General features: G+C 38.4%; 2 protein-coding genes across 2 annotated transcripts in view; one reads left to right on the plus strand and one right to left on the minus strand.

Moving 5' to 3' along the window:
- LOC111329821 (integral membrane protein GPR137B) overlaps window positions 1-4,699 on the minus strand; it is an 8,337-nt gene extending 3,638 nt beyond the window's left edge. Inside the window, exons 1-5 of the mRNA XM_088725265.1 lie at window positions 4,070-4,699; window positions 1,927-1,973; window positions 1,073-1,262; window positions 320-361; window positions 65-208 (exon numbers count right to left, since the gene is read on the minus strand). Of these exons, the coding sequence (XP_088581391.1) occupies window positions 65-208; window positions 320-361; window positions 1,073-1,262; window positions 1,927-1,973; window positions 4,070-4,519 (873 nt within the window). The 5' untranslated portion in view covers window positions 4,520-4,699. The remainder of the gene's footprint in view (window positions 1-64; window positions 209-319; window positions 362-1,072; window positions 1,263-1,926; window positions 1,974-4,069) is intronic.
- Window positions 4,700-4,730: 31 nt separating this feature from the next.
- Window positions 4,731-23,690, plus strand: LOC111329811 (syntaxin-5). The gene is made up of 9 exons (XM_088725335.1): window positions 4,731-5,104; window positions 6,122-6,201; window positions 8,562-8,617; window positions 12,736-12,848; window positions 13,439-13,513; window positions 14,169-14,225; window positions 18,556-18,774; window positions 20,685-20,806; window positions 21,355-23,690. The coding sequence occupies exons 1-9, from the start codon at window positions 4,937-4,939 to the stop codon at window positions 21,512-21,514; spliced, it is 1,050 nt and encodes a 349-aa protein (XP_088581461.1). The 5' UTR covers window positions 4,731-4,936; the 3' UTR covers window positions 21,515-23,690.
- Window positions 23,691-23,978: the final 288 nt, after the last annotated feature.

The raw sequence follows: 23,978 nt of genomic DNA on the forward strand, positions 1-23,978 counted from the left end.
TAACAAGACGTATTGCCTTAGCATCATCCACCCTTCGAACAACTGGGGCCAGACATAAACGTACCTCATCGGAAACATTAATCCAGCCATATCCAAATGAAGACAAATCATGAGGTACAGCAACTGCAATTAGGTTGTAAACTGCTCTGGACACATAGAGCAGGACTACCAGCCCACACAGTACTATGCCTTGTCTGGTTGTAGCACCCTAAAATGTAGATTGATATTAATTTTTAGTAACAAATACATAAAGACTGGACAAAAATAAAAACAACAATGTAATTATCATTAATTAAAATATTCATAGTACACGAAGTACCTGACCCTCCAGTAATACATTGACGGCTGGTGCTCTTGTAATCTGCAAAAAGGTGGGGAAAAAGTAAGAATGCTGGTGAGTGATTCAATGGGTCAGAAGTCAGAACATCAGCCAATCAAGTAGGTAGCGGGGAGGCAGTTAGTCAATCACACATTTTACACAAACTAATTTGAGCCACAAACATCAATCTTCATTTAGAATTCCCAAACATTACTTTTACCATCAAATTATTAACTGAGAAGACAACTTAAAATACAGTGGAACCTCTCCTTTGGGACACCACTAATGAAGAGAAACAAAGTGTTGTCCCAGAAAAATGTTCTTCTTATCTTAGTATCCATTACCTCTATTAGAGGGGCACCTCTATTCAGTGGAAAAGGACACTTTTTCTGGCTCCCAAGGCCTAGTTTTCAGGAGAAACCTTAACTACTCAAAACATGATTGACCCCAAATGCTAAATGTATACCTTGATCAATAATAACAACTTTTGAAACATGACCTTTTTCAATACTATACATTACTCAATGAGAGATACAAATTGGTTGCCTAAGGTTAACATGCAGTTCAGCCACGTGATTTCTTTTGTGGTCAAAGCACTTAAACAGATTGTAGTTTCAGTTTTTGCGTGCCAAAGGTCACAGTGCATCAGGGGCAGCAATGGTTTGACATTTTTGCTTTAGTTGACTTTGTTCAAACCAATTCTTCTGACCCATTGCTTATATTTATCTAGCAGCCTGAAAAAAGTAAACATACCTTAATAATGCAAAAGCAGAGAACAAAACCAACAACAACAAAAAGAAGTCCATTTACAATGACCCTCAGCACAACTAGTTTGTCATGAGCATCTTGTTCATGACACACAACAGAGCTCGTGATGTTGAGAGCCAAGAAAACTATATTCACTGCAGCAAATGAACCAAGAAGATACAGTTTGTTGTACTTCCTGTTGGCAAGAACACAAGGTGCATATATCAAGATGACAAAGATGATTAATGTGTTAATAAGACTATAAATGTGTTAATAATACATATGAAAAAAATATCCATCTGATTGGCCGAAAATGAGTGCATTTCTTCATGTAACATGAATGCAAAGTTGTAACACAGTTAGCTCAATTGGTTAGAGTGCCGGATTGTGTTGTGCCGGAGGTTGAGGGTTCGTGCCCCGACTGGACCAATACTCATGGTCTTAAAATAACTAAGGAGAATTTGCTACCTTTCATCTATAATTATCAAGAAATGGATAGATATTCTAGTCTTCTCAGATAAGGACGAATAAACCGTAGCCCCCCCCCCCCCATCTCTTGCAGGTTTAGGGGTAGGAGACGTTAATTTCCCACATACGAGATTACTGTGTGGTGGATGTCCTCCCCTGGGGTGGGATGGGTGGGTTTACTGGGCCCGCAGTAATTTGCACAAGCTGTTGCAGTGTCCTTGCCTGTTGGCGAAGCTACCAAAAATAAACTAAACTAAATTACAAATAGCACACTATCAAAATTTTGTTTCTCCTGGCTTTCTGTGAAGCTTTTTTCATGTAAATTTTTAATATTGAGTAACAACACGATTTTGAGTTCAATTTGGTTTAATTAAGAACTTTTATCTATTTACCTGAACTTTAAGGGCTCAAGAGTGGTTTTTCTGGTTCTCAAAACAACCTAAAGAGAAAAGAACAACTTTGAAGATTAACACTTTAACTGCCATCAGTGACCGAGACAGAATTTCTCCTCAGTATATCAAGTAAAAAAAGTGACAAGAATTAATAGAGAAAAAATGTAAATCGGGGGATTATTAGTTGATCCAACACTAAATTGTCCTAACTAACATCATAAGAATAATGGCAAAGAGAGAAAAGAGGATTACTAATGTGATCTAGGAGTGAAAGAGTCTATTTAGGGGATAAAAGGGGCTTTTAAGTGATGGGGGATTAAGTGTTTTTATTACACGACTGAGGCAGTCAGAAGGCCAATAACTAAAATCAACCAATCAAAATGCTCTATTGCCGGTCAATATTCTCTCAGTATAAGACCAGGCACTGTCCTGAATGGTCCCGAATGCTACTGCACCTGTGTCCCTTTGAACTTCAGTCGTATAAGAAATAACTTATTAACCAAGCTAGGTCGGGACCGTACTGGAAGAATATCGGCCCACGGTCTTTTTTTGTACGGACCTCGCTGTGCTCGGTCCATACTGTCAAGACCTCAGGCCAATATTCTCCCAGTACGGCCCTCGTGCTTGGTTAATAAGATATATTTCATTTTCGTAACCTGACAGGTGAAGATATGTAATTAAGCCCAGTGAACTGTGAAATTTTTGCTTTAAAGTGGTTTATCCAATTTTCTCTCCTGCTCTTAATTATTCTGATCAAAATAACTAACAGAGCAATGTGCAATAACTGTAAATATTACATGTATCACCAAACAACTATTAGGGGAACTGGTAGAGGATGGTCATTTACAGCTAGCTAATAACAAAGCTTTGTTCAAGCTTTCAATACTTCTACCACATTTTCATGCATACGTATATAATGGGGGAACTAATACTTATATCTTAAAATAAAATAGTCAATGAGACATAACCAAGCATAAACCTAGTAAAGTTCTAAAATTATTCACAAATACTGCAATCTGGTTGACTACTCTACTTACTACCAATTATTTTAACAAGTAGATTCCATACTGCCCTGCAACTGTTCAATAAATTAGAAAACTACTTTGTAAGGGGAAGACAGTTACTACAATTAATGTGAGTTTCATAAACTGAAATTTCCCTAAGTTAATTACATTCATTTTCTATGTTTAAAGTTAACACCTTTATCTAAACTGAAAGATTATTGACTCCTCGTGTTACCTCTTCAGTTCCTTTGATTTTGAAGTTAATTTGGTTAGAACAGTTCTTTTTATCTTTGATGTATTTTGTATTCGGTTAATTTTTTTTCTGGTAATGGCAAATAAAATGAATGTCAATGAATGAATGAAATTCATTCAAATTTGGACTAGGAGTTAATTGCTAACCACACATGAAATAACCTTGAGATTATACAGATATTCTGTAGATTTCAACATGGTGAGGTTCATCTTTCCAAATTACCCTTTTAGAAAAGCCTAAGATTGTACCTGTCACTGTAATTAGGTTAGTGTTACTGGACACACATGCATTACGGCCTGGACGGAGAAATAGATTCCAGCAACATGGTAAGATCCATCTAGCTATGCAAAGTCTCTTTTCAAAACACAAGACACAGTGCTCCTAGGTATGTTAATTGTAATCTATCTCTGCTTACAAGTGGGTTCCTTGATGTAGTAAGCATTGGCCCACTCCTAACATGTGCCCTCATATAAGCTCAGTTGGTAATTAGTAGCAACCAACTATTGCATCAGCCGGTAGCATGAGATTCAAACCCGTTTAAGTCTGACTTGTTTTCTGCAATTTTTTTTTTTTAATTCCAGCTCGCTGCAAGAATCCCACAATCGCTTGTACATGGATATGATTAACCTTACTTGTACTTAGTTCTACTTTGTGACGTCTGATTTCAAGAAACCGACACAAGGCGGAAGTGACACTGCCGTAAGCATGACTTGGACGATTAAGTTCTGTTCTCTTAAAGAATTCATTTTTTTTCGACTAAAACTGTACGGAGACTAGCTAGTAATCCAATGATTATGAGTTTCTGCAATCTAAAATATGAAAAATTAATGAGGGATGAAAAAAGTTCTGTTACCGTTGTGTCTTTTACTTTATATTAATTGCTTACCTTTGCCAAATACAATGTCAGCAGCGACAGAGTAAGAAACTGTAAGTAGATTGGAAATGCGTACAAAAGCCACCGTATAAAAAGACTAAACTGTTTTGTTTGTGTGGTATTTTTGAAATAAAATGAAAACAACGTAGTTCTAAGTGCAGCCCAAAACAGGTAGATAAACAAGAACACACTTTGATACGATAATCGGCGATGCTTGAAGTACAGGATTAGGCACAGTTGCACTACTATCATCAAAAATAACAAAGCGTACAGCGTCGTAAAAACGATCGTCAGAGCAAGGTACGCTGTTTTTGAAAGCCCAGGCACAATTATAGCTGGAGTAGTGGAGTTGAAGGGAATTAAAGTTGGCCAAGTCATCATTTTCTCGTAACTTGACCCAGGTGAGTATCCAACGAAGACTGTAGGCAGTGTTTCTACGAAGTTCTTTCGATTTACCTCCATCACACTACAAATTGATTGGCTTGTGCGACATAGAGAGGTGGAAAAGGATTTTTATGGCTTACAGCAATCATAATATTGCCTTTGCCTCTCGCCGAAATCACAAGATGTGCATCTTTTTAACCGAAAATGGATGAGTCCGGCTGAAAGTTGTTGTTTCCTTGTACTTCGACCTAGAGCCCGCGATGATGACTTTTAGCGGCAATCCCGTAACCTCTACGTCATCATTTACTTCGGTTTCTGTTTTCAAGTGTCGAAACATTTTTCTCGCAAATTTGCTACATCTTTGCCGTCTTTGAATTGTATAAAACATTAATTGGTACTAGCTGAAGGTAAAGGATTACTTATACTTATGATTCAACAAATGGGACGGTGTCAGGGAAGGAACGAGGGATAAATTTTCGCCGATGTAGTTTACCCATGATCACTAGACGCCGCCGAACACGATCGAGCGGTGAAGACAACGATAAAACTCGAGTGGAATTTTTAAGCGAAAGCAACTTTAGTTCAACAGCTGTGGATATGACAACATGTAGAGACAGAACATCGGAGTTTATCTCCGCCGTAAAATCACTTCAATCAAGACAGGTATAGTCATAAAATTTGCCGGTATTTGGAGTAGTTTTTGGGAGGTACGCGACAGTTCGGCCGGATGTTAGTATTCCCTTTAAAATGTATAAACTAGTCTATAAAGTCATTTTGTAAGAGCCATGAATTCTTTAGGAAAAAGGGATTATTTCGTTTAACGTCCATTAACTGGGAGATTTTTGGGGAACGAGTTTTCTTGTCGATCGGCCATGGCTCAGTTTTAAGTAACGGTCCTATTTTTACTCCGAGGTGAATTAAACTTACAGCTTACAGTATCTGCTTATAGTTTGATATCGAGAAAAGAAAGCAATCTAGATATTATACACGTTGAAGTTTTTTGCATGTAGAGGCCAACGATACGCCATAAAATCTTATATAAATCATTACATTCACGAACGACTAAATGAAAGTGTAAACTATATCCAGATTTGAAATGCCTAGCTCTATCCTGGTTTTAGCCCAAAGGAGGCCAGTGGCCCGTCAACCCACAGGAGTTACGACCATCGTCACTTATGATCTATAGCCTGCTCCAAAGCCAGTGGCTCAGTGATGGACAAATCCACCCTTAACCCTCTAAGACCCAAGATCTCATTGTTAATTGTCCCTTCTAGCTGCCATAGGTTTACTTGGAAATTAGTGACAAGAATTTGGTGTTATAGATCAAGATAAGAACTTGTATCTGATAAGTTTGAGTATTCTCATTACCTGTTTGATGGATTATGTATGTATATCATAGGGAGAAGTTACATGTTAATCACTTCTGGGAGTTAAAGGGTAAAGTGTAAGGCCTGAGGTGCACAGCCCAGAGAAATAACAGCTGTGATACCCTGTATTATTGTGCCTTTGACTGAAAAAGGTTAGGCCCACATTAAATCATATATTTTGGTTTGGTTTGCACGTGTGAAACTTCAATAGAAGTTTATGGTCTTCCATTACCTTGCTGCTATAAGCTAGAAAAAAATTTTTATCCTATCAAGTAATACTGTGAATAATATGTGACTTTATCATGTTTTGCAGGGAAATAATTTTGCTGGTAACAGGCACGACCACCAGCGCCAAAATGGACTCCAGAAGAGTGAATTCTTTTTCATTGCTAAGTAAGAGAATACTGTAGTTGTGTTTTTGTTTGCAGAGTTTCTTTTCTTTGTGTCATTTTGGGTGCCATCAAATATGGGAGTAAGTATAAGGTCACCAGTTGTTTCATACCCACAGTACCCATTCATTTTGCACCCACCAAGGTAATTTCATGCCTAGTCAGCTGAGTCATTTTGTACCCATACCAGTTAAGTATGTTTTTCATGCTAAGAAGGTTTAGAGTAAGAAATTTAATGGAATAAATGACTAATTAAAACAAGAAAAAACAATCTGATTATCAGTTAAAAACAAGATGGGGGAATGGTACTTACACTAGCTATTATTTGTAAGAAAGTCACTGTTTTAAACAACAGACTATTCCAGTAAAAATATTATACCTACCTTGTGCTAAGCAATAATTTAGTGTTTTTGTTATGGTCACAAATATGCACAACATAATTTTACTTGCTTGACCCTACTAACCTGTTATACACAACAGTTGACATACCTGTATGTACATGGGTCACATGTGAGGTTTCAAGTGAATATTAATTTTATTGGAATGGGTACAAATCGACTTGGGTTTCAGGTATAAAACAACTCAAATTAAGCATATTCGACTGAATTTGGGTACATAATGACTGTGGGTATGAAATGACTGGATACAAAAATATGTAAATCCATCTGAATGAAAGGGGAGTGACACCACTTTCAGTAAGTGTCCAGAAATTTGCTATTCTCAAACTGTCAGGCTGCTTTCTTTATTTTTTTTTTCTCCATTATTTATTGTATGGGATTTCCTGTGTGATTCATTATGCACTTGGGCATTTGTTAAATATTTTTAGCTTAACCCTTTCACTTCCATGAGTGACCCAAATAGAAGTTTTCCTTACAATGCTAAATTAAATACAACATCAAGAAGACAAGTGATGAGAATAAAGAAAAATATCAACTAGTGGATTATTAGTTAGTTGATCAGATACCAAGTTCTCCACAGGAACATCATAAGAATTGTATCACAGAGAGTAGGGAGAGTTACTAAATGAGATCTTGGGAGTGAATGGGTTAAGGGAGGGATGCTTATTGGAAGGAGGGCAAATAATCAAAGGGGAGCCTTTTATTTAGAAATTTCTAATATGCACTGATTCCCCTGTAATTGAAGCTTAAAAGCTTATAAATAAAGTGGCAATAGAAGCAAGTTTTCTTCGTATCCCTATTATTTAATAAGATAGTGAGGGAAGGGGGGCCAATTGATCAAGAGGGATGCCTGTTTAATATTATGGCCTACAACTGTTCATGTAGGTTAGGGTTTATTCAAGGGAGCATGGACACTTATTCAAGGAAATAGGGTATATACTGTACATACGTGATTGGAGTATTGCTATCATGATAGAAAAATAGAAAAGACAAAAAAATGGAAAAATGCAATGTTCAGTTAACACAGTGTGGAGATGAACTGTTTGGACTTTGCTATAGTGTACACTTTATGTAGTTGATAGAAATTCAGTGTTGTTCCCATATCTGTTTCCTTGCCTGTATATACCTGTAGAATGTGACAGTAGGTCTGTGTTCCTTTATACTTTCCTTCATTACTTATCAGGACCCCTTTGTAAAGTTTACATGTACTTAAAAGTGAGAAGCACAAAATACCACTCCTGTGGAACCTTTATTAACCATTTAACTCCCAGAAGGGATTAACATGCAAGTTAATATCTAGCAAAATGCAGTGAGAATACACAAAGTTAGCAGGTAGAAATTGTTATCTTGATCTAGTGCAAAATTCTTGTGACTCATTTATAAGGAAATGTATAGCAGCTAGAAGGGAGAATTCATAATCAGATCTTGGGATCTCAAGGGTTTAGTGGTCACCCCGCCATTCCCTGTAGTTGACTGCTTAACACATAGACCACTTTCATAAATGGCTGCCGGATTAATATTCTTTTGTTTAAATTTGAATTAGCCCTACTGGCCTCGTTCTCCAGTACAAAATTCAAAAGAATACATTATCTCAAGGGAGGCCAAAAGGGCTAATTTAAATTTAAACAAAAGAATATTTATGTATGATGCACGATCCTCGCAGTAGAGAGCGCTATTTATGCAATAGCGAAAATCAGGCCTGATATTTTTCAGGTCTGATTTTCGCTATTGCATAAATAGCGCTCTCTACTGTGAGGATCGTGCATCATATGTAACTAACTACAACGGCAGTTCAAATTATATGAACTTCATATATTCATTGTAAAAGAATATTTATACGGCAGCCATCTATGAAAGTGGTCTATGTCTGCCGGATTGTAGTGCACTATGGTGTCTGGAGCACCCTTCCATCATTTTATAATTCTTGAAATTTTCTAGTACATTTACACTCCTTATTTATATTTAGGCACATTGGAAAGGATATCAGCAATACTTTTGCTAAACTGGAAAAGCTTGCCATCTGTAAGTTAAAAGAAAAACCTTTGCCATTACTAGAATTTTAGTTTATTTCAGTCCAGTGACATGCAGAACATGCTTGCACATCCTACTTATTTTGAAATTGTGAAAGCTGTAAACATTCACATTTAACTATTAATAATTATTTTAAATTAAATATCATTCATGCAGTCAGATTTGATATGCAATCAATTTTCTCAAAAAAAACATCATCCATTTTGGCAGGTCCTGTCCCATTCAGTTTAATATTAGAGTTGCTAAAACTAAATAATTTCTGCTAAATAGTTCATTAATTTTCATTACCTTTCCATCGATATAAAGGTTATGGTGGTTGTGCTTTGAATAGAATGGTAAATAGTTTTTTCAGGAAGGTCACTCATCAAGCTCCTCTGTATCCTTTATAATGCAGCTGTAGCCATTGAAAACCTGGTGATGTGACTCGATCAACTTATAGTGAACAATTTCCTTGTAGTAACAGTTGTCATGTTGTACATGTTGCAACATGATGATGAGTTTGTGTGATCAACACAGACATTGTTATTAGAGGAGGACAGACTCAGAGTTAATGTCACCAGTGACAACATTTATTTTGCTTCAATCTTTACTACAGTATATAAACCAAAATTAATAGATTTCATGTTGTAGAGTGTCTGTTCAATAATACTTATAGCAGTCCTGTACATTGCCAAAGACATCAGCGTTTGGTGATTAAGCATCCCACAATCAATTACACACTTGCAGGCAGCATGCATGCCACTTTTTAACTCGTGAATTGCGAGCATGCACAAGAGCGAGTTGTAGGTATGATCTGATGAATGGCGCTCGCTCACTTGCTCGCTCGATTAGTCGATTCCTGTAAACTTTTTTTCTATTTTAGGCTTTTGAACGCATTTGATAGTTTTTGGCGAGTGATAAACAAAGGAAATGGCGACCTTTGTTGCTAAGAATAGTGTTGGGGGTGAAAAAGAAGCCAATGATAATCTTGAAAGAGTAAAAAAGTATACATTTTTCATTTGTGAATTAATTAAAGTTTGCTCAGTCTCCGAATACACTTTTATGTCTTGCAGCGTATATTTCATTTATGGCGTCAATACATGTACTTCTATTTTTAAATGTAAATATCCAGGAAAGTGATTATTGTGTCCGAAATAGAAACAAAGAAAACAAAGAAAGGAACGCAAAATTTATTCGAAGACGGCGGATTTGAACCACCTACGTCGCTACCCTGAGATTGTCATCTACTGCCTGCTTTTTACCATAAGGCCAGTGAAGCTCCTTGAAAAGTTCTTGTGAAACTTTATGTAATTATAAATTTTACATTTAAAACAATGATCTTTTGGTAATTTCAACCGCGGGCTCAAACGACTCGCGTCGCTGCTCGCCAATAGTCCGATATCAAAGAATCGCTCACGGCCAACTGCTCGTAAAGTGACTTGTTTGAGGCTTGTTTGGTATTCCTGGAGCTGTATTGACGTTGGAAAGTGATTCACAAGTGGGAACTGCATTGAAAGAAACTCAAGCATAAGTTCAATCAATCAATATGCTGTTTCTTCAATGGTGTATTTTGCACTGTGCACTGTGTATGCGTATGTTATTAGTGCACTGTTAAGTTTGTATGTTTTCAGATACCTTGAATTAACGATTTTTTTCTTAAAAATGCATCCTGGAGTATGGAACAGGAAGTTCTAAAGATTGGGATTGATATCACTCAAAATGAGTGTATCAGTTCTCAAAACAAGGAATATGCACTGACAGTGATTGACAAATACTGCCTAAAACTGATAGCAGAGTCCTTACTTTAAGGTGACTGAAGTTTCTCATAGTAAGACCTATTTTTTTCAAAATGAGTAACTCCAGGAAGTGGTTCTTTCTATCAACATTTTGTGCATTTAACACAGGTTAGCCAGGCCATACTACAAACTCAACAACAACTTTTAATCTGACATAATAAAACCAAATTGTGCTTTCTTTAAAATGTTTTACGTTATTTTGAACTTAAGATACCTGCACAGCAGCAAGTTTTATTTTGAAGCAAGACTTAAGTTACACCTCACCTCATTTCATGTAGATCAAATGAACAGCAAAGTGACATGGCGTTATACCTAACACCAATTCTTCAAGAAATGGCACAGCTACATGTTAACTTAATATGCTAAAATTTTAACTATTCAATAAAAATCTTCATGCAGATTTACCAATACTAAAATAAACTGTATATAGCATCTTCCTGACAAACACAAACTCATCAAGGAATAGGTATAGTAGCCTTTCCTTTGAATCATACTAAAGATTACTCTTTCTCTTTGTCAAAAATCTTGTTACAGATTTGCCTGTACCTAAATGTTCGTCATAGAAGCTTTACACCTAGTACATGTTCTTCAAGAAATTTATACAGCAACTTTTCTTTTGAATCATATTGAAGATTAAAACAATAATAAGTTGACAATAACAACAACAATCCCTTTACAAGGATGAATATCCTAGCTGGTGTATGACTATAATTCTGTCAACTAGTGGTTTATATTTAGTTTGATATTCTTTACTCTGGTTCAGTAATTTTTTGTATGATAATCACATGATTGTAAGTAAAAAATTACAAATGGTAGCAGTTTATATTCCATGCTTATTCTTTTGGAAGTTATAAATTTATGATTTATTTTGACAACCACTTTGATTGTCATTTGAAATTAAAAATTTTTGTGAATAACATGCAGCAAGGGTATTCCTAATGCTTTATATTTAGGGTAAACTAGGAACACTCAAAAGTGTGGTCTTGTTTCATGAATCACAGATATTGAGTGTGTTGAAAGAAAAAATAATGCAAAAAAGTTTTTCAAATTATATTTATAGTTATATTTCCTTGGGAATTTGACAAGCACAGTTCCACAGATATTTCTGAAATTTTGGCAAGCATTTATCATAAATCTAGTTGGAAGATGAACCTCTCTACATAGAATGAAAACTTGCTAAAAGCAAGGATTTGAGATATTTATTCAATAGTGGAAATACCCTCAAAATGAGAATTCAAAGTCATAATTCTTAAAACAAGGAATGTAAATCTTATTTTTAATGTTGGTATTCTTAAACTGAGGAACTTTCATTGGAGAGTATAAAATTCTTAAAAGCAGAAATCTTAATCCTTACATTTTAAGGAATTGACTCTCAAAATGAGGAAAAAATCCTTGTTTTGAGTATCCACTGACTTACAGTAAGAATTCCAAAAACATAAACTTTAGAGTGGTGTGAACATTCTTGTACTTGTTTTCATCCTCGTGCTAATAATTATCTCAGAAGTGCGAGACAGGCTTCAAGCGCGGTACTCAGATGCAACACAAGCATAGGCATAAACATAACAAGCTAATGCACAGGTGGGCACAGCTGCAACATAAACATGAGCACAAGCGCTCAGTTGATGTTATGTTAAATAGGGACATGGTTGGTATAAGCAGTATAGTGCTTGCTGATTGCCTGAAAGTCTTTTGCTTACGCTTATGCCAACCAAGTCTGAACTAGGCAGTATTTAAGCATAAAAAAAGGCAATGTTTTGATAATCATATGCATATATGCTTATCCTTATGTCCATGCGTTCCATCCAGCGCATAAGCTTTTACATGCCTGTCCCTATGCTTGCATCGCAAGTAAATACTGAGCTCAATATTGGAACAATAGTTTTATGATAAACAAAACAGCACCCTTTTGAACTTTCATTCCACAAACCTTTACAGTTAAATCTAGAACAGTGATTGTCTTGCACTAAATCCTAATCAGGCCATATTTTCTGTCTTTGAGGCCTAATTTAGTTTGACATCATATTCCTCACAATGCTCATTTACCAGTCTAACGATTCATACCCTAGTATGGAAATCAAACACCCATTTCTATTGACCACATAAATTACATTTGCTTATCCAATTCATGAGTTGGCCCACAGAGCCTTTGATCTGTCCTCACAGATGACTTCTATTTGTTCATGTACTGCTTTGTGATGTCATCCGTGATTCACAATGTATTATGGAACAGATGTACATGATAAAAGGAAATATATGAGTGAAAATCATACATGCGAGGTATGGTATCTCATACTTTTTTCTTCTTTTTTTCTTGTATCTTCCAATCTTTGCCAGTGGCCAAGAAGAAATCATTGTTTGATGACAGACCCATGGAAATCCAAGAACTGACATACATAATAAAACAGGATATTAACAGTTTAAACAAGCAGATTGCTCAATTGCAAGAGGTTAGATTCATAGATAAATAGATCACTGCATTATACAGTGAATGTAAGATCAGACAACTGAAATGTCTACCCTGACAAATTACTGGATGCCAGATTTCACTTGTTAACACAGGGCTCAACACTAACGGTAGCCAACTAGCCAAAGACTAGTAGAAATTCAGTTTTGGCTTGTAATTTTCGATTTCCACTGGCCAGTTTGGCTAGCAAACAAACTGAAATTGTTGTAATGTCTAAGATGTCACTAACCACATGGCTAGTAAGTTGAAAAGTTAGTGTGTAGCTCTTTACTGGTACTGATCTTGTACCAACTGATTCATATTAATTGTGACATAAGGTGCACGATTTCTGCTGGAATATATTATACGTACAAAATTTCATCGAACCAAATCCAGTAACTAATGTTAAGTGGAAAACATTTTTCTCTTTACATTCTGTACATTTACATTTACATTCAAGGTGTTTCTTACCATTTAACAGAGAAATTATGTGACTACATATATTTTGTGAATTTTTTTTTTTTTTGAACATTTCAAAGTAGCAAAGTGGCTAGAGACAAACTGACGGTGCTCTTGTGAATTGTTTTCTTACAGCTGGTGAGGTCTAAGGCTAGTACACAGGGGAGGCATCTGCAGACCCACTCAAGTACAGTAGTACTATCATTGCAGGTATGTGCTGTGCAAAATACTATTCAGCCAAATAGTAAACATTCGAGATAGGTGTCTGAGTGTATGCAAGGCATGCTGCATTCCCTGTTTACCAACCCTTGGCTGTAAGTTCCTTCAGAAAAAAGCCAAACTTAAAAGACATCTAACTTACTGAAAGCTATTTAACCCTCCTTTAAATAACAGCAAAATCAATTGTACAGTAATTAACACAAACACAATTGCAAGTTCTAGTGTATGCCATAAACAGTCCTTCCTTTTTAGCAAAGTCCTTTGCACAAAAATATTGATGCTAGTGCAATGTGATGAACTCTGGAAGTGAGACGGAAAGGCCTCACTCCCAGAGTTCCATGTAGCCCTCTAACATTAATTTTTTTTCACTTATCTCTGGCTCCAACAATGAATTTCACCGTATGTTAGCATTTGTGCCAGATTTTTTTTTTTTTTTCCTTCGCGAAAAACAGGCCAGAAGATCTGGTTGACATTTGGTGACTAAAAGGTTACATTTACAGTACAATGTAACTTACATGCTCAGTGATGTAGAAATTATTGTTAAACAATTTTTTTCTCTTTTTTATCGAGGTTGGAGGAAATGTTTTACAATAAACCTATTTTTCTATCTGATGTTATAAAAACGTTTGTTTTATCATTATCACAGTCAAAACTAGCCAGGATGTCAAAGGACTTCAAAGGTGTCCTGGAAGTAAGAACTGAGGTAAAGAGCATGAATTTCTGTTGTTTGTTTATTACAAAGAGTTGCGATGCGGAGCTCTCTCATAAACGGTTCTCAAAGACTAAATTTTGTCTAAGCATGCCTGGGGTATTTAATCTGAATTAACCTTGGATGCTCTTGTAGCTTGGAAGGTTCACTTTGGTTCACATTTAGCCTGATAAAACCAGGTTAGCTTTAAGCATTATTATATGGCATCAATGAACTACCAAAATTTTTTTGTTTTGAAGACGTGATATCTTCACTTGCACAGTGAATATACCTTTTGCATGTATATATTCACATGTAACAGAGTAAAATCCCCATCATGGTTGCACTTTTCACAGAGGGGTTTTTTGTTTTTCTGTTTAATCTAGAAACATTGGAAAGGTTGATTACTGATAGGAAAACATTTTTTGCCATGATAACTGGTTTTATATTTTACAGTATATCTGAATTTAAGTATATATGTCTAGGCGAAGATGCAGGTGATCTGTGCATTTGGGTCTTCTAGATTGAATATTGATATTAAAAAAAAAAAAAAAAAAAAAACATTACTGTGTATGTCCCGCTACTCTACCTGCATGGAACGCCATTGACCTTTAATTCTAGAATCTGATTTGTATATGTACAGGAACTCTCCCTTCTCCGTGTACCTTTTTTCTACCACACCTAATTAAGAGATTTTATTGTTTCATTATAATGATGTAAAAGTAAAAGTAATCTAGCTTACAGTACCGCCCAAAAGTAGGTCCCTCGAGCCTCGATCCTCGATAACCTCGAAGCTCCTTGTAGTATGGTATCCCTGTGTATTATGGGTACGTATGTCACGTGACTAGCATATGGAGAGAGATCCGCCATCTTGATTAAAAAAGACCTGTCTTTCTGTTGACATTTATATTTGTCTCGTCCTGCTTCTTGCTATAATATTACATGGTGGCAGCGGTGTTAGCCGTACATAATGCCTGATACAGAAGATTCTAGTCCTAGACTAATTCCACTTCAAGCTCAAACGGCGAATAATCTTCCTCCTCCGGAAAAATTCAGCGGAGCAAATTCACCACAACAAGCTGAACTTTGCTCGAAATGGTTTCGTCTTTTCGAAAGATATCGGATTGCATCTGGCCTCAAACATAAACCAAACATGAGCAAGTCGGAACCCTACTCTACGCTATGGGTGAATGTGCAGATGATATTCTTAAACCCTAAATATCGACGAGGAACAGAGCCGACCGAATGGTGCTCCGGGAATAGTCCCAGTCCTCAAGCCAAACGGAAAAGTTCGCATCTGCGTGAACCTAGTCCAACTCAACAAAAGTGTTAAGAGGGAGGTCCATCCAATGTATTCTGGAGATGAAAGCCAAGCAAAGCTGAGTAAAAGTAGAGTCTTTAGCAAACTCGACGCTAACAGCGGGTTTTGGCAACTCCCTCTTGACGGGGAGTCCCGCCTACTTACAACCTTCATCACGCCATACGGCCGTTCCTGTTTTAATCGTCTTCCCTTTACGATCACCTCAGCACCGGAAGTCTTCCAGCGCACCATGACTAGTATCCTGGGGGACCTCAAGGGAGTCGTATGCCATATTGATGACACCCTCGTACACGCGACAACACAAGTGGAGCATGATGAACGACTGAGAACTGTCCTTAAGCGGCTACAGGAAGCCGGAGTGACGCTCAACGAGAAATGTGAGTTTTACTAAGCGTTCTGTAAAATTCCTGGGACATATTATCGACGAACAAGGCATCCGTCCAGACCCGGCCAAAACTGAAGCTATACGCAATTTCCCAGTACCACAGAAAGTCAACGACCTCCAACGCTTCATGGGAATCGTCAATCAAATGGCAAAGTTTATACCAAACCTGGCCAATCTCAACGAACCACTACGACAACTCCTAAGGAAAGAGAGCGTGTGGAAATTGGATAAAGCCCAACAGCAGTCATTTGAAGGAATCGAGAATGAACTGATATCTACAACAAACCTTGCCCGCTACGACCCAAGTCGCCCGACAGTCATCTCAAGCGATGCCTCTAACTTTGGACTTGGGGCTATTCTTCTACAGATCCAAGAGGACGGTACTAGGAAGCCGGTGTACTATGCATCTAGATCCCTCTCAGAAACTGAGAAAAGGTACGCAGTTATTGAGAAAGAGGCCCTGGCCGTGACATGGGCTTGTGACAAGTTTTCCGACTACGTACTCGGAATGAAGTTTACAGTGGAGACCGACCACAAGCCGTTAGTACCCCTTTTCACTTCAACTGATCTCTCCAAAATGCCACCACGCATCTTAACATTGAGAATGCGTCTCATGAAGTACGAACTCGACGTCGTATATGTACCCGGCAAGGAACAAATTACCGCTGACACGTTGTCACGCGCTCCTATCAAGAAGAATGTAAATGAGAACATAGATCTTGTGGAGGAAGTGGAAAGCTTCACACAACAGATCGTAGCAGGGCTTCCGGCAACGCATAAGCGGCTGCAAGGTATCAGGGAAGCTCAAGACCAGGATGAAGTATGCAGGATGATCAAGAAGTACTGCCTAAAAGGATGGCCGGCTTACATTCCAAATTCTACCATACTCCGTCCACACTGGGATAGGCAAGATTCTACTATTATGATGACCGTATTATAATTCCAGCAGGAATGAGGCTGGAGATACTTGACCTCTTAAATCAAGGACACCTTGGGATAACTAAAAAGAAAGTACGAGGCAAGATGTCTGTGTGGTGGCCGGCGATTACTACAGCGATAACAGACATGATGACGAAATGTTTTACATGCGCTAAGAACAGACCAGTGCCCAAGGAGCCCCTGATGCCGTCGTCATTCCCATCCAGGCCATGGGAAAGACTAGCCGCTGATCTCTTCGATCTAATAGGAAAGAAACATCTTATCGTAGACGACTACTACTCAAGGTTGACTGAAGTTAAAGCACTTCCAAGTGAATTGTCCGAGTCAATAATCAAAGCCCGAGCCAATAATCAAAGCCCTGAAAGAAATATTTTCAACTCACGGAATTGCAGACTTACTGGTGTCCGATAACGGCCCACAGTTTGCAAGTAAGTCCTTCCAACTGTTTGCAAGTAACTACTGGTTCACTCATATTACTAGCTCGCCAACGTACGCAAGAGGAAATGGCGAAGTAGAAAGAGCGGTACGTACTGTCAAGGATATCCTGAAAAAGAACGATGATCCCTATCTCGGTCTTCTAGCATACCGAACAGCACCTCTTCACAATGGCCTGGCGCCATGCGCACTTCTGATTAACCGCCAACTCTGCACCCAGTTACCAACCTTCCCTGACAATTTACAACCAAACCTACGACTGAAAGACCTGGCAAAACTAGATGCAAAAGAGGAACTTTACCGCAGCCACCAGAAAAGCAACCATGACCGCAGATACAAGGCAAAAGACCTACCAGAATTTCAGAGCGGAGAGAAAGTTTGGATTCGCGATCAAGATCGAATGGGAAGAGTCCTCGCGGCATCCTCGTCACCACGATCCTACATCGTTGAAACAGACAAGGGAACACAGTTTCGAAGGAACAGGGCAGCCCTAGTTTCAGCAGATACCTGTGCGAAGACACCCGACACCCAACCAGAAGCCAACGTTGAGACAGAAATGAATAAAGGCTGATAGTTTCTAAAGAAACTGTTTGGGGCTGCGTCGGTGGGGGCAACGAAATAATTTGGATGTTTCAACAAAGTTGAAATGGTAAATTGGCCACCGTAACGATTACAAATGCTGACGTTTCGAGCGTTAGCCCTTCGTCGGAGCGAAGACAGAAATACTGAGAAAAATAATCAAGTGCCCGCCAGCAAAGACCTGACCACAGCTGCGACCTAGCCTACTGAGAGCTGCTACAAAGCTGAATCAGACACCCCGAAAGTGCAGATTACGTGCTCAGGGAGAGCAGTGAATCCGCGGCAAAGACTTATTCAGGAAACGTTGAACATTTGAACATTGCTTTTGTTTACAGTAGACCCTTATACTGTGTGATATGTCGTTTATAATTGTTTGTTTGATTACTGTAAAAGCTTTAAGGGGAGGTATAGTATGGTATCCCTGTGTATTATGTGTACGTATGTCACGTGACTAGCACATGGAGAGAGATCCGTCATCTTGATTAAAAATACCTGTCGTTTTGTTGACATTTATATTTGTCTCGTCCTGCTTCTTCCAATAATATTACACTCCAGTCGAGTTTCGAGACGTTCGAGTCGAGAATCGAGACCCTCGAAACTCAGCTCGAGACACTCATAAGTGTTTTTTTTTTTATCACTTGCTTGATGGATAATTAGTTAACATTTTTTACCTTTAATGCATCTAGAATCTAAAACAGCAGAAGGAGAGGAGAGAGCAGTTCTCCCAAGGTGCTGCAGTAGACAGCTTACCTCCTTCATTATCAGGCTCTGTGCTGCAGAGATCCAACGCAGCAAGGGGCATGGGACAAGGTGGTGACTCAGCAGTGGCCATAGATATGGACCACATGGATTGCGCACCCCTCATGTCCAATGATATGAGCCAAATGCAGCTCGTTGAACAACAGGTCAGAAACGATTACCGGAATGTTATACGATTTATTCAAATGTGTGGGGGGTGGGGGAATGAGACCACTTTGGATGCTAGATGCCTCTTACAAGTGGGTCGCAGAATTTCACATTTACCAGTAAGAAGTTGTCTTTCTCTCTCACAGTGTAAGCTGACCATGGTGGAATGATTCTCTGTGATGCTCTGTTTTGGAACAACTTTTATGGTTTCACAGTTTTAATGAATTCGTCAAACGTTTATCTTTAAATGAGGGGGGGGGGGGGGGGAAATTGGGGGACGAGTTATTGTCTAAAGAAAAAGGAAAAGAGAATGACCTAAATTTCGCAATTCGATGGATGTGACGAAAATTTTCACATTTGTGAAATTTGCCAAAACGATTAAATCCCTTGCGTTTGACGAATTTAACGATTGGGGTCCAGCTAGTTTGAGTTTATTAAGTTTATTACTTTGGCGTTCCTTGTCCAGAAATGCCTGCAATAACGAAAATGGAGAATTGACGAAATTTTGTGGACGATTTTGACGGAATTTAACAATCTTTGGAAATGTTGTTTAAGTGACGTTTTTGACGAAATTCCGCTAAGGCTGTGGACAAAATCATTTGACGAATTTGGCGGAGGTGACTATTCTGACGAAATTTCGCCAAGGTTTTGACGAAATTGAATTAGTGATTAGATATGAGCTGGCTAGAAGGGCCCCGAAAAGTTGACGAATTTGAGTGGTGACTGTTCTGACGAAATTTCGCCAAGGTTTTTGAAATTTTACTAGTCTAGTGAATAGATGTGATCTGACTGAAATTGCGTTTCTTATGATGTAATTTGCAACAAGTTAGGCCCTTCTCGAATGATATAATTTGCTTAAAAATTGCCAAAATCGTCAGATTCGCCAACATGTTTGGCCGTCTGTGATGATGCAATTTGCTTAAAAATCGCCAGAATCGTCAAATTCGCCAACATGTTAGGCCCGTATCTGATTTCTGCATATAAACCCACATACAACCCACAATTCTTCCATTCGCTCTGACGAAGGGCTAACGCTCGAAACGTCAGCTTTTTTATTCGTTACGGTGGCCAATTTACAATTTCAGCTTAGTTGATAGAACCAAATTATCTGACTATGTAATTTGCATGAGAATCGTCAAATTCGCCAACAGGGTCAGGGTCGTCTGTGCTGAGATAATTTGCATAGTTTTGTCACGCGAGAAGTCGTCAAAATTATCAGTTCCGCTAAGCTGATTTCGCTTTTACGAAACTGACTAAAATTCGTCTAAATTGTCAAATCCACCAAGCTGATTTCGCTTTGCCGAATTTGACTAAAATTCGTCAAAATCGTCAAATCCGCCAAGCTGATTTCGCTTTGACGAATTTGACCAAAATTTGCCAAAATCTTCAAATCTATGAACATTCACTCGGTTCGACGAAGTTTCGTCAAAGCTACTATCTTAGTTACTGCGTATGTTTCTGGACGTAGTGCAAAATGGCGAGCCAGTGCTGGCTTGGGACAAAACCCATGGAAACATTGTTCGGCACAACAGCTTTCGCTAAGACTCATAACTTAAGTTTGCGACTGATTTCGCCAAAAACCTTAGGCGAAAGAAGGAAAAAGGTTTTGTCAATGCCCATGGCGGAAGTGTGCAAAATCTTTCGCCAAAATGCATAGGCAAAGGCCATTGAAACTTTCGCCAAAACCATCGGCGAAAGAGTGAATAAGCTTTCGTGCATGGTGAACGCGTGTACGTTCGCCAAAACCCATGGCGAAAACGAACATAGCCTTTCGCCAATACTCGTCGCGACATCTTATAAATTTCGCTACATCCTCTGTTCCTTGCATTATTGGACACGAATCGCATTGGTTAAGATATTGTAAAGAATTATGAGGCTCAGTTTTTTTTTTTCCCTAATTTTCTGGCAGGATGAGTACATAAAAAGTCGGGCGAACGCAATGGAGAACATCGAATCAACGATTGTCGAACTTGGAAGCATATTTCAAGAGCTTGCTCACATGGTTAAAGAACAGGAGGAGCAGATTGAAAGGTTGGGAAGTTTATTGATATATTATGACACCTTTCATGAGGCTAAGGATCAAAGCATGAAAAAAAAAAAGTTTGCTATCGATTTGTCTCCAAGTGCCGTTCTGGCATTCTAGTGTTCTGTCTCCAAATGCCCCAATGATAAAAAGTGTACAGGCGAGTATCCACTGATGCGGATCTGCACAAGCGAAGGTGCGATCTCGAAAACTAAAACAAGTTGTTTCCAAAAAAAAAAGATTCTTGCGTTGCATTCCAGCATACAAATCGTCTTATTTATGAATTTCGTAAACTGTCCCAGAATCTCGCTCTTTGTCGCCCGACTCGGTCAAAATTGAAAACCTTGTTGGTTTCGTCAGTGTCCTTCTATGTAGCACCGCGACCATTTGCTCCCTCGTCAACGGTATGGTCGCGTGACTTTAAGTACGCAAATTGCTATAGGGGGAACGCTCTTTTTAACCGCAGCCAACGTGACTTCTCTTCTCCCTTTGAAAGTCACCTCAGTTTGTCTGCGCCTTCTTACTGTAATTCTGTTGATCTATTATCTTCTTTCAGGATTGATGCTAATGTTGAAGCAACAGAGCTAAATGTTGAAGCGGCTCATGGTGAACTGTTGAAGTATTTTCAGTCAGTCACCTCCAACAGGTGGTTGATCATCAAAATATTCTGTGTTCTCATTATCTTCTTCGTCGTTTTCGTTGTCTTCATGGCTTGAATCTTCCCCGAACTTGGGCCCTACAACTCACCCATTTCTTTCTATTACATGTATGTTACGGAGATGATTATCATTACGCTTGGAAATACTTTTTCGTTAAATTTGGTATATTTGATGTCGACAAATGGAAACTCCGAAATGCGAAGGGTGGAAACCTTTGGCTTACCATGGCAACTGGGCTAAAAGTCGATTGCAACTATTAAACTTAGTCGAAGGAGTTTTCAAAAAGCGATCGAAGAAATTCGTTGTGACTATATGATATTATTACGGCACAGATCAGGAGGAAATGAATAGTCATGTCGACAGAAGATATAAATGTGTATGACATAATTTTAAAAGTTGGTGAGGGAAACGTTTAGTTAAAAAATCGTAGCCAAATTAGTTGTAATGCCCTACAATAATTGTTACTGCCTTTGGCAACATAATGCACATTTGCGTTTGAGCAGCCAATTTTAACCCCCCCCCCCCCCCTCCTAGGTTCGCCTTCAAGGAGTGAGTTAGTGATTTTTTATTGTGAAAGATCTCCAAATCTCTGAGATCAGTTGAATCCTCTAGAGAAAACTAACAGAGAGTGGCAAATGTTCGAGAAAATTTTCATTAATTGACGTTTTCATGCACAAGTATTATCCTTGGAAATTTTTCCGTCATCGATGATCGCATTCTCCTTACAAGAGCGGTTCTCCCCTTTCTATAGCTGCATACTTAGAATATTTATCGCAAAACTCTCCAAGAGAGAAGAGAAAGAAGAGGAAGGAAAGAGAGAAAAACGGAAAGATTTTCTAGAAAAATTTCTCTTGACTTTTTATTCTTGATTGATCTTTTCTTGAATTTCTTTTCGGGATATTTGTAAGTTATTAACCAGTCCAGGGTAACCCTTTCACGTCCAAGATGCGATTAGTAGTTAACTGACTGCCATCTGTTTCCGTTAAATCAAGATTTAAATCAAGAATACACTCTTTTGGTGATATATTAGTCTTACGTATTCTGATTGCCTGTGCTAGATAGTTTGAAAATTTCGATGAGAATTTACGCATCAATCACGTCTGGAAGTGAAAGGGTTAGGTATGAACGTCGTTTCCTTTCGATGTTTACGGCGTTAAGGCACGAAGTGGGCAGAAGTATTGTTCAGTTCCCAAGCGGTAGCTGAACTGCGTGGCGTTGCAATATTCTTAAAGCTTGTTTTCACTTTTGACGGAGTCAGAGTCGTAATCCGCAGATGTGCTGAACGTTACGATCAAGTGAAAATCAAACCGACGGAATCGGAAGAAAAATATCGATACCGTTCACGACTCAGTCGCTTACGATGCAATGAAAACTATAGTGTCGGAGTCGCAAGCAGAAGACTACTGGAAAGGGTTGAGAACTGGCAATGTGATTGGCAAATCTTTCCACTTCTGCTTGCGACTCTGATCTAGTTTTCTCTGGATCAGGAGCATCGTAGTCATAAGCGGAATCGGAAAAAATGAAACCTTTCTGATTCTTCCTACTCCAATTCCGTCGAGCTTTTGACACCGCTTACGACTCCGATTTTCAGTTTTCACTAGGTCGGAGGTGTCCTTACTACTGCGACTTCGATTTTTTCGCTAGTGAAAACCAATTTTAACAAAACAAAGAGAGTTTACGCATGCAGTGATGATGTAAAGTTGCATTTGTTGTTATTGGACTATCTGCAGAGTACATAAAAAGATGTTCAACACTGTTTCTGGCCACATATTTCATAGGTTTTCATTAATTGTATGAGGTGAAATCTAGTAGGAGAATTGTTCAGCTCTTGCATGAGACATTCGAACTTAAGCAACTGATAAAGGACTCGAAAGTAGAAAGGAATTTACTTAAATGATTATAAGTTTTGCATTATTCTGTCATATTGGTTTTACGTGCTGTTTCATTTTACTGAAAATGAGAAATTATTTAGCAACGATGTCAAATGGACAATTTACGTCATTATGAGAATATTGTAAATGTTATCATTCTACCATGACATACTGAGCATCGAGAAAGATGCGGGCGATAGAGAAAGAAATATTTACATGTTGGTTTGTATGTGAAATAGACATTCTAGGGAGGAGGGAGTTGGGTGGGAAGTATCAAGTCATGAGTGTGGCGCGAAGTTTATATTTTTCTCCCTGTAGAATAAACCAGGTCTGTAATTTCGATTTCATCAGACTTAGAATGAGTGGTGTCATCAGTTCCTTGAGTGAACGCGTCAAAGTGTTTACGTTTGGTTAACGGTCAACGATCCAAATGACCTCCCCCCCCCTCCCCCCTGGTTTTCCCTTTGTTTTCCCTCCCTAATTTCATTTATGTTTTGTTACTTCGTTAGTGTTTTTAATTTTTAGTTGGTTTGTATTGATGAAAGCGGGCTGACTTGATTCTTTGCACTGACTTATGATCTGACTTGTTGCTGCCAGCATAAGAGTCCTCGCTACTACTCAAACCTCAGACTCTCCCATTCTAGCATTCC

This window comes from Stylophora pistillata, chromosome 6, assembly GCF_964205215.1.
Source record: "Stylophora pistillata chromosome 6, jaStyPist1.2, whole genome shotgun sequence".
Classification (NCBI taxonomy): Eukaryota; Metazoa; Cnidaria; class Anthozoa; order Scleractinia; family Pocilloporidae; genus Stylophora; species Stylophora pistillata.

Excerpts from the sequence above, each read along its gene's own strand:
- LOC111329811 (XM_088725335.1), top strand. The coding sequence starts at position 4,937 with ATGATCACTAGACGCCGCCGAACACGATCGAGCGGTGAAGACAACGAT. Across the intron at positions 5,105-6,121 it reads AATCACTTCAATCAAGACAG|GGAAATAATTTTGCTGGTAA; the intron begins GTATAGTCATAA and ends CATGTTTTGCAG. Across the intron at positions 14,226-18,555 it reads TCCTGGAAGTAAGAACTGAG|AATCTAAAACAGCAGAAGGA; the intron begins GTAAAGAGCATG and ends TAATGCATCTAG.